General features: G+C 34.2%; 1 protein-coding gene and 1 pseudogene across 1 annotated transcript; one reads left to right on the top strand and one right to left on the bottom strand.

The window, feature by feature from the left end:
* Positions 1-5,639: 5,639 nt before the first annotated feature.
* On the bottom strand, positions 5,640-7,842 carry LOC120151081 (3-hydroxy-3-methylglutaryl-coenzyme A reductase 1-like). Its single transcript, XM_039163625.1, has 4 exons — positions 6,767-7,842; positions 6,497-6,678; positions 6,058-6,404; positions 5,640-5,972 (listed from the first exon to the last, which is right to left on the bottom strand). The coding sequence occupies exons 1-4, from the start codon at positions 7,723-7,725 to the stop codon at positions 5,733-5,735; spliced, it is 1,728 nt and encodes a 575-aa protein (XP_039019556.1). The 5' UTR covers positions 7,726-7,842; the 3' UTR covers positions 5,640-5,732.
* A 9,776-nt stretch (positions 7,843-17,618) lies between these two features.
* On the top strand, positions 17,619-20,582 carry LOC120151082 (annotated as a pseudogene).
* The last annotated feature ends 109 nt before the right edge of the window (positions 20,583-20,691 follow it).

The raw sequence follows: 20,691 nt of genomic DNA, 5'->3' as shown, positions 1-20,691 counted from the left end.
CCTTTGGCCATTCAGAAAAAGGCTGCTTAAACAATCCTATTCTTGCTCCCCAAACTTCGAAAATATGGAGAAAAAAGAATGAAATCCTTGCTCCTAAATCTACAGAAACAGTAGAAGAACAACATGCCTCAGAGTCAAAACCATCCTCCTCTAGAGCTAATAATGAACTAAATAAACTAGAGACGGAGAAAGTTTTAAAACCAATTCTTCCTTCCAATTCGAACCTGTTACCTAAGGGTGATACAATGACAGAACCTTCCTCCTCCAGCGCTAACAATGATCTTAATAAACTAGAGTCAGGGAAAGATTCAAACTCAACTCTTCCTCACAATCCGAATCTATTTTCTAATGTCGATCTTTCTGATTCGCAAGCAGTTGAAGAAAATGAACTAAATCCGCCTCCTTGCGAATTTTCTTCTCAAGTGGAAACTATCAAAGAAACTGGGTCTCCTGCTCTCCCTAAACGAGGTAGAGGTCGACCTATTAAAGTTAATTCTAAAACTGTGATGAGAGGCACAACAAACAGATTTGATATTCTTTCCACTGTTGATGAGAGTCCTTCATTAAACGAGGTACAAGTTAAAAAACAAAGACCTGCTGCTGCTGGAGTTGCAAAACTGATCAAGGAACTAAAATTGAAAAAGAAAGAACAAATTTCTAAGTTCACTAGTACCTCAGAAGTAGCCTTAGAGGACCAAAACTCCCCCACTCCCCAATGATTATCTGCTTTTGGAATATCAGAGGATTTAACAATCCTCAAAAACAGAAAAAAGTTCTCAACAGAGCAAATCTTTACAATGTTGATGTCTTATGCCTGTTAGAAACTCGTGTCAAAGCTGAAAACTCTAATAAAATCTAAAACTCTACTTTTGCGAGCTGGAATGCCTTTACTAACTACGATTTTGCTTCCAATGGTAGAATCTGGTTCCTTTGGAAGAAAGGTATTGATATTTCTTTTTGCCACTCTTCTGCCCAAAGTATCACTGTCAATTGCTCTTTTAATAACTATCCGTTTATCATCACTACGGTCTACGGCAGTAATTGTGGTATTACCCGTAGAATTCTTTGGCAAACTCTTAGAGATATTGATCATAAGTTTGGCTATCTTCCTTGGATCCTAGGAGGGGATTTCAATACCTTTCTTGACTCCAAAGAAAGTACTGACTTCGATCTCTTAGGTCCCTATCTTTCTTCTGATATGATTGATTTCCAAAATGCTATTCAAGATATTTCCTTACAAGACCACCCTTTTTTTGGTCCAACTTTTACTTGGAGCAACAAACAAAGAGATTCTTTCCTTGCAAGGAAACTTGATAGAGTTCTTATAAACTCTCCTTGGGCTACCATTTTTCAGAATTCTTTTGTTGAATTCACTGCCCCTGGACCTTCAGATCACTGTATGGGTCTTGCATGGATCAACAAACAGAGTCAAATCAATAAACCCAAACCTTTTAAATTTTTTAACTTCTGGTCCACCCACACTAACTTTCTTGAAGTTGTCCATCAGTCTTGGCAACATCCTTCCTACGGCAACCCTATGCAGAAATTATTTACTAAACTCAAACGTCTTAAACCCTATTTGCAGAAGCTTAACCAAGATCATTATAGTAATATTTCTGCTAGGGTAAATCAAAAGAAGTTGGAGTTGGAACAAATTCAGATTGAAACTCTTAAAGGCTCCATCTCAATTGATAAAGAATTGATAGCTCAAAAGGAGCTGAAGGTTTTAGAGGACAATGAGCATATGTTCCTCAAACAGAAATCTAAAATGCAATGGATTAAAGATGGTGATAATTGCACTAAATTTTTCCATTCTGCCATAGCCTCTAAAAACAAGAGAGATACCATCAGAGTTCTTGTTAACAATGATGGTAAAAGGCTTGATTCTTATGATGATATGACTTCTGAAATAATTGGGTTCTTCAAACAACAATTAGGTACGTCCGATCCTAAAGTTCATAATACTAATCCTGTCTACCTAAAAAACCTGCTCCAAGTAAATTTACCCAGTGATACTGTTTCTGATCTTATCAAAACTGTCACTACTGATGAGATTAAAGAGGCATTATTTAGCCAAGGAAATGATAAAGCTCCTGGCCCTGATGGTTACACCCCTATGTTTTTTAAAAAATCTTGGACTATAACAGGAGAGGATGTCATTAACGCTATTAATTACTTCTTTAAAGAGGCTCACATAAGCCCGGCTTTCAACTCCACAATAATTGCTTTGATTCCAAAAATTCCTAACCCCAATAAAGTCAATGACTATAGACCTATCTCTTTTTGCTCAGTGATTTATAAAATTGTCACTAAAATTCTTGTCAAAAGATTAAATTTACTGTTGCCTGATCTTATATCTCTAAATCAAACAGCTTTTGTGAAAGGCAGATCGATTCTCGATAACACCCTTCTTGCTCAAGAATTAGTGAAAGGTTACGGTAGAAAAAACATTTCCCCTAGGTGTGCCCTTAAAATTGACCTACATAAAGCCTTTGATTCCCTTCACTGGAATTTTCTTTCTTCTGTTCTTAATGCTATAGGGTTGCCTCTCACGTTTATAAAGTGGATCGAAGATTGTTTCACAGGAGCTAGGTATTCCATCTCCTTCAATGGGAGTTTGATAGGATACTTTAAGGGTCAAAGAGGCATAAGACAAGGTGATCCCTTATCACCAATCTTATTTGTTCTTGCAATGAATATTCTCTCAAATTTACTTAACATTGCTGCCAAAAGAGAAATATTCGACTTTCACCCTAAATGCAAAAAAATTGGCATTACTCACCTATCATTTGCTGATGATCTCTTAATTTTTTGCAAAGGAAACCTTGAGTCTATTGTTGGTGTTAAGACTGTCCTAAATCACTTCTATGATCTGTCTGGATTAAAGCTTAACATAAGCAAGACATAATTGTTTTCTGCCGGAATTCCATCTAGAAACCTGGATAACATCATATTTGCTACAGGTTTCAAACATGGTTATCTACCTGTTAGATACCTTGGTGTTCCTCTTGTTACTAGAAAGTTAACCGAAAAAGATTGTCTCCCTCTTCTTGATAATATCAAACATAGGCTTCATCAATGGTCTGGGAAACTTCTTAGTTATGCAGGTAGACTTGAGCTGATTAAAACTGTCCTACACAGTGTGATTAACTATTGGACTAGACAGTTTTTATTGCCACAGAAAGTTCTTAAACGACTGGACCAACTCTGCTCCAGATTCCTTTGGAAATGTTCAGATACAGCTGCTACTGGAGCAAGAATCGGTTGGGAAAAATTATGCTGCCCTAAATCTGAAGGTGGTCTAGGCTTAAAAGACCTCAAATCTTGGAATAAAACCTGCATGGTTCATCTCATTCGTAAAATTCTCGCAGGAACAGGTTCTTTGTGGGTTGCATGGATTCATTGCTATGTGCTTAAAGGTAGTAACTTCAATGATGTCAATGATAGCTCTTCATATAGCTGGTGTTTCAGGAAACTGATTAATCTTAGAAGTGAAGTACTACCTATCCTTAGCACTAGAATTTCGAAGACCAGAGACTTATGGGAGGAAATGAGAGATCATAAAGCTAAGGTACCATGGCACAAAGTAATATGGTACCCACTTCACATCCCAAAATTGAGTATTATTTCATGGATGGCTATTTTGGATCGTCTTCCTACTAGGGACAGACTCTCTAGAATAGGTATTGCTTCAGATGATTCTTGTATCCTTTGTCTTGACTCGGCAGAAACTCGAAACCACTTGTTCATCGATTGTTCTTTTGCTACTACTCTGTGGAACTCTATCATGCGTCTCAACAATATGCACAACACGCACAACACTTGGGATTCAAGGATTTGTTGGGCTTCTCATCACTGGAAAGGTAAATCTCTTCTCAACATCATTCAGAAACTTTCTTGGACAGCTTACATATACACGATCTGGGATGAAAGGAATAGACGAATCTTCAAAAGAGAATCAAGATCACCTGATCAAGTCCTAAAGACCATTAAGGATCTTGTTCGAATCAAACTCAGTGATAGAAATTTCAATAGAGCTTATTATGTCAATGTAAATTTATGTAATTATTGGGGTATTGAGTGAATATTTTTGTTGTAAGTAGGCTTTTACCCTAATTGGGATGTTTCTGATGTAATTTTCCTTGGATAATAAAATTTGCTTATCCAAAAAAAAATTTTTTGATAAACTTCATGGATCATTTGTGCCATTAATCCTTTATGTGATCATATAAAATTGTAGTTACTACCTAACTCTAAAAACATGAGAAGTTAAATTCTTTAAATAAAATTAATAATTCAAATTTTAATATAGTAAATGAAATAATAAACGAAGTTATGAAGGTTATCCTCATAATATATTTATGCAAAATCTTATATGAAATAACCGTTGGTCTCTTTATGGTATTCCTTTTATCAAGAGAATAAAATGTTATACTTCTCTTGCATCATTTTTGTAACTCAAAATCTCCGAAGGACTTAGAAGCGTCTTCAAATCTATGGCTTCTCTTGTATCTCGGGAACTTCAAAAAAAACATGAGGAGAGCGCCTTTGGAAGAAGGATACCAATTATCTAACATTTGACAGATTTATGTGATCTATTAGAGTTAAATCTACCGCTACTTGATCATATTTGTCTAGTTTAAAAGCTTGTGAGTAGTCATAATGATTATACTTTTGACACCTACTCTCGGAGTCACTATAAAATATCTTGATAAAGACTGAGAGAAAGAATGGAATAAATTTAACTTTATTCATCTCTTTCCCACATCTTTATGAAGATGGAATATGTTGGTATCAATCAACAACTAGTCCATCACATATTACAACTATTTATCTAAAATAGAAAAGATAAACCACCTATAATTACCCTAACTCATTTATCATCGTAAACAGAATCATATATATTATGACATGTATATGCTTGTATCCCAGTATGAGTCAAATTATATTATAAAGTTTATATCAATAATTGATTGATCAGATTATTATTCGTTTAAACTGATCATCGTTAGTTGACTTTTCACTTTTTTTATTCACTTTATTGTTGGTCTTTCTTTCTCTCTATTTTCGATGTTTCTTTTTTTGGTATTTTAGGGTTTGATTCTTTGTTAGATTTTGACTGTTTAAAAAATTAACTGGTAAGGACAGTCATTGTATAATCATTCATCAAACGGATGTCATTTTTCAGATCGGATAAAAGTACAATCATTCATCAACGGGTATGATACTTATATTTCTATTAAGAATAGCATTCGCCCGGTACAGTGAAATTGTGAATTAACAATATAAATTGAAAGCAAACTATAGCAGAGAAGATATGAATTATGATGCAATAAATACAGCAGAGAAAGATTACAGCATGGAGAATCTACACGGGAAACAGTATATAGAATCAATGAAGAGAATGAAAACAAAAAAATTAATTAATTAACAATTCTGTGATTTTACAAAATACAAAGACATTATATCTATCTCATTACCTTTCAACACAATTTAAACTATGGGATTTGCAACTTTTACACTAATTTTTTCAGGCTAATTACCAATACATATATTGTCTTTTAGGATCGTTAGATAAGTGAAAATAGACGGCTAAGATTAGCTTTTCATTTCTTACTGTTATTCTTAGTCATCTATTTTCACTCGTCCAACAATCTTAAAATGGTTTTGGTTTTACACCATGCGAATGAATCCTTGAGAATGAATCCTGCCATACATTTATTAAGTGTTCTTTAAGCAGTGTTGGAAGCTTCCTTACTTGACCTATTGTACTTCATATGGCTCTTAACTAGTTGCCCAGCTGCCAGTGCGGACATGAGCGACAGTTCTCCCGCAAGGACTGCACCAGCTACGATGGTTGCAAGGAGTCTAGAGTTCGCACCAGGTGACTCTCGGTTCGCACCCTTGACTCCGAGAAGATTCAAGCATGCCGACTGAGATGCAAGCTGAGTTCCACCACCAACAGTGCCGACCTAAAAGATAAATCAGAACTTACATCAGTACCCGGTTTTACTTTGCTAGATAATTTGAATATCAGACGGTGACATGATCAATCACCTCGATGGAAGGCATTGTGACGGAGATGTGAAGGTCCTTGCCATCATTCACAGCTTCCATCATCGTGATGCAATGAGAGCTCTCAACGTTCTGAGCCGGATCTTGACCGGTAGCGATGTAGATTGCAGTCACGATGTTACTAGTGTGTGCATTGAATCCACCCAATGCTCCGGCCATAGCAGATCCAGTAAGGTTCTTAAGCACGTTAAGCTCCACAAGGGATTCAACACTAGTCTTCAAGACTTCCCTCACCACATCACCCTTAATGATGGCCTCACAGACAACAGATTTGCCTCGTCCTTCAATCCAATTCACCGCAGCGGGCTTTTTGTCTGAACAGAAATTTCCTATTTCCATAAGAAATCCACATAATTTAATGGTCTAAGCACAAACAATGAAACGGAAGAAAATTATATAAGTTCATGGAATCGAAACTCGCCAGATATGCCGATGACATCCATGTCAGGGAAATCAGTTTGAAGGAAATCCAAAACGTTTTGGACACCTTTCGAAACCATGTTCATCCCCATCGCATCACCGGTGCTGCAAACAAATCTCAAATAAAGATTCTTCCCAGCAATGGCACATTTTATACCTTGAAGCCTAGCAAATCTACTTGATCTGCAACCATATAAAAAAAACAAAGCTCTCAACTAACCAGTAACATGTTAGTTTAATCAACTCATAACTCGAAAATATCAAAACAAACCTGTTAAAAGCAACAGCCAAGGTCTCAAAATTTAAAGGATCCTCCAAATACAACTTCAAATCAGCTGCTCTTTTGGCGGTACCAAACCTTACAACAGGAGCTCTAGTCATTCCATCTTTCAGTAAAACACTTGAAGCTCCACCAGACAAATGAATAGCCTTACATCCCCTATTAGTGCTAGCTACTAAGCACCCTTCCGTGGTTGCCATAGGAACCGAGTACTCTCTTCCATTAAGCAACAATGGCCCGGCAATTCCTACGGGGATCTGCACGTAACCAATCGGCATCTCACAGCACTGTCCTAAAATTGCATCGTAATCGAATCCATCCAAAGGCAATCCTGACAACGACTTCCCCGTTAATCTAACCAATGCATCACGCCTTATCGCAGCAGCTCTCTTGCAATCGCCTAACTTCGATTCCAAAGAATATGAAGGGATTGTTCCAGCCACAACGGCTTTAACTATTTCTTCGTCTTCCTCGGTTGTAACTCTCACAGGCTTTTCATCGAACACTTTCTGGTCAGATAAAACCGGTGCTGCCGGAGCCGAGCAATCAAGAGCTTGCCCGCAAGGGACTTTGCCGATATCTTCTTTACGAAGCAAAACTCCATTCTCTTCAACGTCCTCTGAAATCCAAACGTCGGTAGAGGGTCGTAGAATCAAAGACTTAACGAAATCAATCCCGAAGAACCCTAAAAGGTAAATAAACGAGGCGATCAAAGCGAAAAGCGCGACGATCTCCGAGGAGGTGACGAGGTGAAGAGGCGTGGAAGTACGGATCTTTTCACGCCACCGTGAAAGGAGAAAATAAACCACCGAGAAAAACAGCGTGAAGAACACTGCATTCGGTAATGCTTCATATGAGGCGTTGGTGGAATCTTCCTCGAAATAAATCTTTTTCGTTTTTGGCTTCGGAGATTGTACGGGTTCGTTCGATGATTGCCGGCGAGCTTCCATTATCGTGTGGTGGTGGGTAAGGCGGTGGTTGCCGAAGCCGGAGGCGGGTGACGGAGAAATGAAAGATGGAATGAAACGAGAAAGGCGGGACGATTCCGTCTGGTTTCGAAAACGGTTTTTTGGGGCAAATTTTTTGGATGAAGAAGCGGGATATAAGGGAAGTGAGTACTTATAAGGTTGTTGGTAGGACACGTGTCGGACAATAAGGGATGTACAGTGAGAGCGCGTGGGGTGACTTGGCACTCTGTTACTCGACTACTTAACAAGAGAAGAGTCAGAATAAATACTAGTTATTTGAGTTCGACTTGATGAAAATTCAGATAATACTCGAATCAAATAGACTCGATTTGAATTCTTAACGAGTCAAAATAAGTTACTTGATACCTGATTCAAAAAAATTTATGAACAACTCGAAAAAATAATATATTAAATTATTCACAATATAAACGTTTATATATTTTTAATATATATTATAATATAAGACTTTCATATACTTGAAGTTTAGGTTCAAATTTGAGTTCGAATTTGAACTTAGCTCGAGTTTAAGCTTCAATCAAGTTAAGATTGAGCATGATTCGAGTTTAAATTTTTTTGAGTTCGAGTCAAACTTTAATTTTTTATTTTGAATCGAGCTTGAAAATTTTAAGCTAATGAACTTTCGAGTCTTGTGGAGTTTTAATTTTTGATTTTGAGTTTGAGTCGAACTTGACAATTTTAAGCTCATGAGTTTTCGAGTTGAGACGAGCTCAGCTTTAGACTTTTTAAGTCAAGTCGAACTCAACAATACTCGAGCTCGACTTGGCACGTCTACAACCTTAATTGAATCTATCAAGTGGTCGAAATGTTATTTTTCTTAAAAAAAAAAATTAGTTCAAACACTTACGTGTGTAAGGTGTATATATTATTACTGACAAAAAGAGATTTAAATTGTTATTACCTTGTAAACATACTAAATCATTAACTTACTTCAAATTCAATGAACCTTACCCCATGGAGTCAAGCTCAATAAAAGAATCACTACTCAACAAGTATAAGACGCGTTTTAATCAAAATGGGTCTCTCATGTTTTGTGAACATGTTATCATACTTAAACAATCTACATTTTTCACCCTCTTAAATATTTTTCACTAAATACTTACTACAACAAACTAATATTAACAACTTAATCTCTAAAAACACTCTAAAAATATAGAGTGCTAAAACAATTTTGTTCAAAAATTGTCTCCGAAAATATTAGTTGGACCAAAAAATAAATTAAATCAATCAATTAATGATATGAAATAGTTTTTCTCTATCACGTAGACGATTGATTTGAAGTTTTTCAAATTAATGGGCTAATAATTACTCATCCACATGTGCTAATTTAATGACTTAGGCTACCTGTTTGTCAAATTTTTTATGATATATATATATATATACAGAGTTGCTTCCTTATATATTATATGCATGGTCAGGCCAACCAAGGAAGAAAATGACCATATCATCTTTTGTTTTCCCATAATAAATAGTCAAATTTGACTGTAAATTAATATTATCATAATTTAAATATTTATCACAATAATTTTCTATTATGAACATTAAAATGATGATGGGTCGGGTTAGGTCAGATTTTCGACCGACCTGATCCGATTTGAAGAGTATATATATCTTTCATCTGGAAAAACTTTCGAGATAATGTTCTGGAAAAAAATTAATTCACGAGATAAAGCACTCCCAAGATTAATTGCTCAAATAAGATGAAATCCACAGTGTTGGTCATAGGTCGCCATGCCTTTCGGGCGACCTACTAGGTCGCCATGTCTTCCCGGCGAGCTACAAGAGATTGCATGTGCCATGCACGTCCCAACACGCTGGGCATCTGAGGCCATCCGAACGAGCTATGCGAGGGCATCCGAGGGCAACCGAGCGAGCTATGCGAGGGCATCCGAGGGAAGCCGAGCGAGGGTAGGTCGCCCGGAGTGCATGGCGACCTACAAGGTCGCCCGGAGGGCATGGCGACCTATGTGTTGGGACGTGCATGTGCCATGCAACACGTTCATTCTCTCTGTTTGAACGTTCATTCTCTCTGTTTGAGCAAGGGTAGGTCGCCCGGAGTGCATGGCGACCTACGGCCAACACTGTGGATTTCACCCTATTTGAGCAATTAATCATGGGAGTGCATTAGCTCGTGAATTAATTTCTTTCAGAACATTATCTCGAAAGTTTTGCCCTTTCATCTGAAACTTAATTTAATTTGAATTTAAAAAGATTTTATTCGACATAAATTTTAAAATAAAATCTCTCGCATGCGAAAATAATAAATGATTGATTAAAATGTACCTAAAAATTGCTTAGCCAAACCCTAATTAATAATTTAGTGTTCCACATAAAATGGTTGGAAGAAAAAGAGTCATTTCTCGATGGGTGGATATGCAATAAAAGCAATATTTGGACCATCTTGAAACTACTTAGTTGTTGGACAACTTTTCACATGATTATATCTAAAAATAAACTAATAGCTATAGAGTTATTATCTAAGGTAAACTACACGTTTAATACCTAAATTATTACTTTTGTTCCATTTTGGTACCCAAACTTTTTTTTCAAAATCATACCTAACATTAGTTTAAGTTTCATTTTGGTACCTCGTTGTTAAAAACTTAACGGTCATGTTGATGTGTCATCATAAGATAATGTCACATCATCATTGAAAAAATTAAAAAATATCACTTCAATTGTTATATTAATTATTTAACGACGGAATACTAAATTAAAACCTAAACTAAAAATTAAGTATGATTTTGAAAATAGATGAAGTGTAGGTATCAAAACAGAATAAAAGTAATTGTTTAGGTACTAAACATATAGTTTACCCTATTGTTTAATACACGAAATGTATTATAAGTTAAAATATATTTTTGATATAATGAAAATTTCTCATTTTTCGTGATTTTTTCATTTAGAGTTTTTCACATAAATTATTAATATGTTTTCATTTTGCGATTTTGTTTATTTACTCTCTTATCTCCCTGGTTTCATAGCATCCCTTCAATAAGATCTTGATTTTGAATTTCATGGACCAAAAAGTAAAGTTGGAAGAGTTTTGTGTCTTGTTTAATGATTGGACCTGACTTAATCTTGGTAATTGTATAAGACAAATGCAGTCAAAATTATTAATGGAAGTTGAAGACCGCTGTTATAATTTTATTATTATCAGTTCTGATACAAATAATACTTTCATTCAACGTTTTCAATCACGTAAAATTAATGAATAATGGAATATTGTGTCAATATACAATCTATTTAGGTTTTTCTTCATAAATTGATAATTCAAATAGATAGATGACCACTTATCACTTAATGGAGAATATTTTCAAAGCAAATGTTCTAATTTTCATAATTTTTTCTGTCAATAAGGTGGTGACATGTGTCATCACAATATGAGGACACATGTTATTAACGGAAGTTAATTATGAGTGACTAAAATAAAAGTTTTTGATAATCGGATGGCTAAAATGAAAAAATAACCTAACTCTGATGACCTGTTTGTAAAAAATCTTTTTGATGACCAAAATGAATTGTTTTTATAGTTAGATGACCAACTGTGTTGTTTATCCAAATTTTTTAAAAAAAGGTTTGATTAATGTTGGATGTTGAAGGAAGTTTGCTAACTGTCACACAAATCATAAATATAATCCTATCTTCTTTGTATTAATTGCACTTTTAATTATTTTGTTCTTCCAATTTTTAGTGCTTTCTAGTATGCAGGCCACATTATTGGGATTTTATTTTATAACTTTTTCTCTTCACTTTTTCTTTGAGGTTTTGTATGAAAATGTTAAATCAATAGGGAAGTAAATGAGACGAGATGGATCTAGAAGTATTTGAGTTCGATTTGATCAAAGTTCGGTTAATACTCGAATTAATTTGATTCGAGTTCGAATTTGACTAGAGTTCTTAAAGAGTCGAAACAAATTATTTCATACTCAACTTGAAAAGCTCGCAAGCAATTTAAAAAAAATAATATATTAAATTTTAATTTCTAAATTAAATTATTGATAATATAAACATATATATATATTTTTTTTAAAAATTTACAATATAAGGTTTTCATGTACTTAAGGTACAAGTATGAGTTCAAGTTTGATCTTCAATCGAGTTAAATCTGAGAAATTTTCAAGTTCAAGTTCTTTTGAGTCGAGCTTCAATTTTTGTTTCTAAATTTGAGTCGAACTTGAAAATGTTAAGCTCGTAAATTTCAAACCGATAGCTCAACTTTAACTTTTCGAGTCTAATAGATCTCAACAATACTAAACTCTACTCGACTTATTTACAACCCTAACATTTGATGTAACACTTGATCAAACACTAATTCAATTGGTATTATGATTGTTATAACAATTCAATAAATTTTTAATTCGATAGTTAATTACTCGTTAAGTTTTTTTAGTCAAGTTTTTTAAAATTATAACCATAATATTTACATTTTAATATAATTAATTTTATAATATATTTTTGAAACAAACCAGAAGGTTTAAACTCTAAATAATATTTAGATGACATTATTTTCAATAAAAATATCATAAATAATATTTAGATGGTGTTATTTTTTTAAATAAATTCAAATTTCTAAAAAATTGAATATTGAAACCAGTAACGGAAGTAATAGAGACTAGTGGGGTCATGGCTTCCAAAAAGTTTAAAAAATATAATCTAGACTTAAAATTTTAAAATATTTAATTTAACCCAGCAAAATTTAGAAATTCATATTAATTTTTAAATTTTTTAAGTACTCTTAATTAAATCCATCCCATAATTTTTTAATCTCAAAATTTTAAAAATTTCATTTATATCGCAATTTTAAAAAAAAATGTAAACTGAACGCTTCAAATTTTTTGAAAATTTTAATTTAAACATTTAAATTTTTTAATATTTAGATTACTCTCAAACTTTATCACCAAGTTACTTTATCACCAAGTTAAGTCATTGAAACACTTACATTATTTAAATATTATCTGACAAATTATTTTTTATTAATAGTGTATCATATAATAATTTATAATTAAATCTTTGGATACTATAATATATTTCCCACTTCTGGTTTCTTTCTTCTTGAAACAACCCAACCATTCTTTACTTTTTAAGAAATAATCAACCAAGCAATTAATTCTATTGATAAATCAATGACACATGACTAGATTATTTATATTTATATTGTGTTCTTTTATATATATTTATAAAATATTTTATCATTAAATATTTTAAATGTATGGTATTTATACAAGAAATGCATACTTGTAATTGTATATTTATTTCGTATTTATATCATTTAAATTATAGAGTAAACTACACTTTTAGTATCTAAACTATTATTTTTTCCGTTTTGATACCCAAATTTTATTTTTTTAAATCATACCTAACATTTAGTTTAGTTTCCAATTTGGTAATCCATTGTTAAAAATATTAGGGTGATGTTGATGTGTCATTATAAGATAATACCACATCATCATTGAAAAAATCAAAATATATTATGTCAGTAGTTTTGTTAATTTTTTAACATCGAGATATCAAATTGAAACCTGAACTAAAAGCTAGGTATGATTTTTAAAAGTTAAAGTTTAGATACCAAATCAGAATAAAAGTAATAGTTTTAGTACTAAATATGTAATTTACTCTAAATTATATGATGTCTTATTTTATTTTGTATTTTAATTGTTTATAAACCAAACCTAGTCAAAATAAAATAAAATAAAACACCGAATCAAAGACCATAGGCTTCAACTTCATGATGAAATACTCAATTAGTCAAATTGAAATAAATAAATAAATTTTAAATCATTTTTTGACTGTTATTTTGTAAATTTCTTCCGATGACGAGATTGTATTACACATTGGTCTTGAAAAAAAAACATGAATTTCCTAGAATCATCTCTCTTCTTACGAGTCATATATTGGTCTTGATAAGGGATTTAAATGTATTGAATTTTAACTTATAAAATTATGTTTGTGTTTATTTATTTTTTAAGGTGTTCATATTCGATTCGTATTTGTTTAAATTGTTACTATCGTGTTCATATTCGTTTATTTATTTTGAAATTGTTCATATTTATTTATCTTTTGTTCATGAATATATTCGTTTAATGTCCCCAACCATGTTCGTTTATATGTTCACGAACATGTTTGTTTAACGGTCCTAAATATGTTTGCCTATTTGTTCACGAGCATGTTCGTTTAACGTTATTTTATGTTAATATTCAGTTTCAACCTTTTCATTTGCAAGTTAAAGAAAAAATGATAAATTATGCTATTAATGTTTAACAATTTAAACTCCAAATTCACCATGTGTTTAATTTAGTCACTACCACACTAAATTTAAATATAAAAAGGAAAAGAAAAAGGAGAACCAGATAAACGAGCTTGTTCATTAACGTATATTAACAATTTGATAAACGAGTTTATAAAATGAAAAGCTCATGAATATAAACGAACCGAACACACCTATGTTTGTGTTCGTTCGTTTATTAAATGGATACAAAATTTGTCCATACCTGTTTATTTAGCTTAATAAACGATCATAAATAACATTATATGAATGGTTCACAAATATTTATCAAACACTCTGTTCATTACACTCCTAATTTAACTGTTATTTTTTCTTTTCTCATAAGAAGAGCATATACATGGGCTATAAGATATGATGGAAAAAAATCATTAATAAGTAATATCAATTATCATGCTAAATTGCACGAAACGGTCGCCTTCAATGGTTAAAGGAATAATTATTATTTTTAGAGGTCTCAAATTTAAACATTAGATGTTTAAGCGTTCATTATCAAATGATTGAGAGTCTTTAAAACAGATACTACTTGTAAACACCCTAGATTAAAAAAAAAACTTACCATGCTAAATTATGTAAGATATAATAAAGGTAAACTACTTGTATAATCACTAAGTATAAGATAGATTTACTTTGACCATTGAACTATGAATTTTATCAATTAAATTATTAAAGTTAGAATAATTTATTAAATTATTAAATATTAAATGTTGACAAGATAATTAATTATTTTGTATAATTACATATTGGTCCTTATAAATTATACATTCTATTAATATAATTTTAATTTTACCACAATCTTATGGGGGAAAATGAATCAGAATAGGATGGGAGGAAGGAATCAAACCTAGGTTGAAAATTTAGTCTCAACTCGATTTGATCCGGAAAAAGTATACAGACACCACCATATGAGAGCACAGAATCCACTTTCTAAGTTCAAATTCACAGCCACTGAATCATTGAACAAAAGACTAATCTAATTCCTTCAAGTCCTCAAGATCAGTTTTCTTGTCATCTTTCTTAATGTTGATAAAAAGAATATTGTTTTTTCAAACCAAAAAACGACTATGGAGTATGTGAAACCATGAACAAAATGGTGAACCTTTGTAGGTGTCATACTATGATGTCCTTCAACGGAACGATGCAGCAAACGGTGGCGTAGTTGTTCCCTTTGCCTCGAATAACTACTGAACTGAATCATTGCTGTTGGAGCTTGTCTTGTTGAAATGACAGGTTGTATGTTGTGTTCCAGTGTTCCTTCCCGGTATACGAACACGCTATCGTCTTCTTCCATACATCTCCACTTCCTGCTCCGATCATGATTCGATAAAGCGGCATTCCCCTGAAAAGAAAAAAGGAAATTAGTTTTGTTGCTCTAAGTCTTCATTTCTCTTTAAGCATCTGTATAAATAATTAGCAAGCATGGAAACTCAAGACAAACTCATCGAGCTCAATTCGTTTAATACCAAATATCTGCATGAATTTGTCAGTGAGATGCCTGAGTAAAGCCTAGAATACGTATCAAAGTAATATTCAAAAATGAGTATAAGAGAATCCTCCAAATACATGGAACCATTGAGCTCGAAATTGAGACTTGACAAGCTTGCAATACATGGAAACCATGGTAACAAATAAGAAACTCATTGAACACTCCAACGCATTGAAACCGGAAATAGAAACTCATCAAGCTCAAAATTCATTTAACACAAAAGATTATGTATGAATTTGGCATGAAGATTACAAGTAAAGCGTAGTATACATATCATGTAATATTGAAACATGATTACAAGGATATAACCCTCGTAGAGCCCTCCAATACACATGGAATCGAGATAGAGATTCATCGGGCTGAAATTCGTTTAACATCCGGATTCTGCATGTTGTAAGTAAAGATGCTAAAGCAAGCCTGTTAGAACTTGTAAGCTCGAAACAAGCAATCATTTCGAACATCGGACTCTATTTTTCTGATGTACTGATACTCAATCCCTTATCAACCACATATTAGACATGAGGATTGGAATACAAACAGGACGACTCTTGAAATACATAAAAAGCCATTGTAAGCCCTCCAATACATGAAACAGTGATAGAGACTCATCGAGCTTGAAACTTGTATAGTATCCAGGATTCTGCACGAATGTCAGTGAATGCTTATGTAAAGAGTTAGAACTTGCAAGCTCGAAACAGCATAACCATTCGATCAGACTCGATTTTTCTTGACGCACCGATACTCATCCCTATCAACCACATATTTAGACATGACGACTCTCGAATATATAAAAGTCTTGTGGGAAAAATAAAACACCGGGTCGTGACTTATACTCGCATCGGATACTCTTCGATTTGAATTCAAGACCTACCGGATGTTGACAGCTAAAGAGCATTAGACTACTGCACTAAGCCTCAACTTGCAAAGAGTTGTTACCAATAAAACTCCCATAATATCCTTAGAAATAAAGCTACTTATCAATTATCATTTGGTCGAACAGGATAAAAGTTTGAATTATGAAATTACGGCAGAAAATATAAATTTATCCGGATAATCAACCATAAATAGGATTTTATTGTAGACATGAATACATTATTCATTTCCTCATTTCTTTATTCTTCATATAAAACCATCACAGAAATTAATAACACATAAATGTGGAACAATACTCGATCTTTATTTCCCAACTAACAGGCTTTAAAATAGTAATGAAACTAAACGTTATGAAATCAATAAGTAATATATATATATTATATTGAAAGCAATCCGTACCTAATGTGGAGAGCTCAGAAATGTCGCACATCTCGAATAAAAGTTAACGGCGTCCAGGAAAGCACGGTAAGTGTAAATGTGGAGCCTCATCCTGGGTAAGGCAGCTTCGGTCGTGGCGGCTCCGCCTTGGCGGTTCACCAGCATAGGAACCCGAACAAGACGAGGACTTCGACCACCGCGACGAAAACCCCGGGGACGCGGCCCTGTAGACGTACTCCTTCCAAGCCACCGTCGAAGCGCCATGGTCCGAGGAAGGCCGACGAAACCCATTGTGGCCTGATGGGCTCGAGCTCGTCGTGGTCATGAGGGCTTGAACGTCTTGGTGTACCAAAGGGCTAGCTTTCTCATGCAGAGTCTCATGCAATCCTCCATTGTTTATGGCGTTTTCTTCTCCTTCTTCTTTTTGGGGTTGGAGGGGAATCGAGAAAATGAGATTTTCCCGAAATATTTCGTGAGGTTCTTTTGATTGTTTCGGAAAATTATGAAGAATAGGGAAGTTTTGATTATGGTATAAAAAGTGAGACTTTTGGAACGTGAAATTGAAAGGACTTTCTTTATTGTCGGGTAAAGAACACCGAAGATATTAAATTATTCTAAAATTATATTTTAATAATTTGAATTCAAAATATAATTAATTTATTAAATTTATCGAATAAATATAAAATAAAAATTATATTTATTAAATTATTATAAATCATATTAACTTTAAAATTATTATAAATTATCATTAAATTATTAATTTAAACTAAATATGTTAGTACCAATTTTATCGCAATGAAAAATTATAAAATAATATGGTAAAAAAAACTCATTCAAATCGTCAACCTTTTCTTCTTCCCTCCATCTTCTTCCACTGTTCCTCTCTTCACTTTCAGCTCTCGGAGATCCAACACCATCGCCATCCCAAGACGAGCAATCCCAAATCCTATCGTGATTCCAACAATACCTTCAAATCGACACAACCCAACCTTCCCCAGACTATCAACCTCAACCCAATTCATCTTACCCCAAGCCCAGTCCATTTCTCTAGAATCCCGAGTCATAGAATTCGTCAAAGGCAAACCAGTTGTTCTCCTCAAGTGGCCAGGCTCCGACCCTTTTCTGCCTTCCGTCTTTTAAACTCCCACACCGATGTGGTACCATTTGAGGATTCGAAATGGACACATCCGCCTCTCGGGGTTATGTGGATGAAGGAGGTGATATTGGTAGAGAATCCCAGGATATGAAATGCGTTGGAGGCTATTCGCAGGTTGAAGGTTCTGGGTTTCGGCCAAACGGTCTCTTTACTTTTCGTTGTGCCTGATGAAGAGATTGTGGCAATGATGGTGCTAGAAGCTAGCTTACTCTGATATTTTCAAGGATATGAATGTTGGAATTGTGCTTGATGAAGGTAATTACGAAGCAATTTGTCAGAATTTAGTTCAGTTTGTATCTTACTAAATTTTGCTACTTTATTGCATACAAGTAATTGTTGATGATAAAATATGAGTTGCGATGGATGGTTGGAGCTCTTTAGTCTTTACATGACGATTTATACATCGACTCTTAGTGTGTGTAGATTTATAGGCATCGACAGAACAATAAATAATCATTTTTCAGTAAATTTGACCCTGTCAAATATAATGGGTCGATCAGTGATCATATACGTTGGAATTAATGATTAAAACCTTAAAAAAAAAAAGAAAAGTCATGATTAAAACCATTAAAAACTAAATATTATTTGGAATAGACGGGTAAAATATATAGTTGGGTATTTGAAGCCTAGGTGTTTGGTCGATCAGTACTAATCTCTTAGTGATGATCATATGTGTTTGAAAAAAAAGCAGGGCTTCCTTCTCAGAATGAAAATTATAGGCTATTCTATGCCGAGAAGGCACAGTGGTGGCTGGTGAAAAAAAGCATGGAGCTCCATGACATGGGGCAATGCTCTATGACAATAGTGCATGGAGAACCTTTTCAAGAGCATTGAAAGCATCAGGAGGTTCCGGGCTTCGCAGTTCGATTTGCTTAAGGCTGGTTTTGAAGTCCGAAGGGGAAGTCGTATCGATTAACATGGCTTTTCTGAAGGCTGGCACACCTTCTCCCACAGTAAGCCCCAAAGCTTGATCATCATTTGCTTATGAACATTCACTTTCCTTGCCTTCTTTCATGAAATTATGCTTTTCAGTCAGCTATTGCTGTGTTGTGCTTAAGCTTGAGCTGTTTCCCTGCATAGTTTCTTTGACAATTGCTTACCATGTGCATTAATCTTTGTCTCATAGTCCCTCAAAGCACTGGAGTTGCTAAAGGAAAGAATCAAATTTCTATGCTAAAATTACTCAATTATTTAAAGCATCGTTAGGTAGACCTTTCAGCTCGTATTTTCTTTCCCACCGTCATGCTCATTCCGTCGATCTTGTGTGTGATGCAAGCCATATACATTTGACATTCATTGAGAAAATGGTGATATGTTGATGTGCCTCTAACTTGTACACGTTCTTTGTTATTTGTTGCTAGGGTTTTGTCATGAATTTGCAGCCATCTGAAGCAGAAGCTGGTTTCGATATTCAAATGCCACCACAGCTGACATAGAATCCTTGGAGAAACGGATAGCGGAGGAGTGGGCACCTGCTCTTCACGAACATGACTTTGAGGTAGAGACGTTGAAACATTCGTCTCTTGGAAAAACAAATTGGTATTGGGCAATAATATCTGTTAGTGTTAAATATAAAAATTCAGGACAAGAAGGATTACAAAACTGATCACTTCTACTAGTTTCACATGGTGGTTTGCCATTTGCTTTCCTAACTAAGTATTACTGTTTCCAGTTTAAGCAAAAGCTCTTCACATGATGATCTGGGCTTGTAACAGCCACTGATAGTTCTAATCCATGGTGGATTCTAATGGAAGAAGCTATCAAGAAAGCTAATGAAAAGATTGGGAAGCCAGAGATTTTCTCCGGTGCAACAGATGCTCGCTATTTCCGGCAACTAGGCCTTCCAGCTATCGTTTCCATCCAATGGCCACACTCCTTTTTGCTTCACGACCACAATGAGGTCCATATTTAAATAACTTTTCATATGTTGATGATGTATGATTGCATTTATATGCCATTTCCTTTCTCTATTTTTTTTCGGGTGGGACGGGACATGGAGTGATTTATCATAGAAAATTGGCAGAATGATACTTTTAATGCATGTATTACAATTTTGAGTTGCCTGAACCGGAATTAGTGGTGGCCAAGAAGGATTCTTTGTCTAGAATTCTAAATGACATGCATTGAAACTTTGCTGCATTGTGATATCCCAGTATTCATGTCTAGGGACTTGCAGACATGCGATCTGACTGTTGCGTTTTCAACCTTATTACGTTTCTAAACAAAGCCGAGTACTTGAGAGGAATTGAAGTCTACGAGTCTATAATTAAAGCTTATACATCATATATCCCACCTGGAAGAGATGGAGCTTCGAGACGAATTGTAAGAGGACTGAAAAGGCACATCTTCATGCTCAAGGGGTAACTCTTAGCTTCCCTCTCTTCCTTGTCTGTACCGTTCGATAGCTGAGGTTCGGCATGCCCTGGTAATGTATCGATAAAGGAAGTAGTTTAACAGCCTATCTTTGCTGAAGAGAGGTGGCTCATCATGTAACTTAATGGATTATATGGCATTGAATGTGCCTGATGTTATGTGTTCATAGCCTTCTTGTAATGGTATTTGAATTTCCCAGTTCCAAACCGTCGACTCATTTAATAAATCACTCAGATTACGATCATAGTTGAGCATCAGATGTTTGACCATCATAGTTACATTGAAGATCAACAGAACAATAATCATCAGTAAGAATTTATTAACCAAGCAAGTCTTAAAAAGCATCAGATTGCAAACATAAAGATTGCAAGTAATCTTTTC

This window comes from Hibiscus syriacus, unplaced genomic scaffold, assembly GCF_006381635.1.
Source record: "Hibiscus syriacus cultivar Baekdansim isolate YM2019G1 unplaced genomic scaffold, ASM638163v2 tig00111027_pilon, whole genome shotgun sequence".
In the NCBI taxonomy this organism is placed as follows: Eukaryota; Viridiplantae; Streptophyta; class Magnoliopsida; order Malvales; family Malvaceae; genus Hibiscus; species Hibiscus syriacus.
This window is presented reverse-complemented; position numbering and strand designations above follow the sequence as displayed.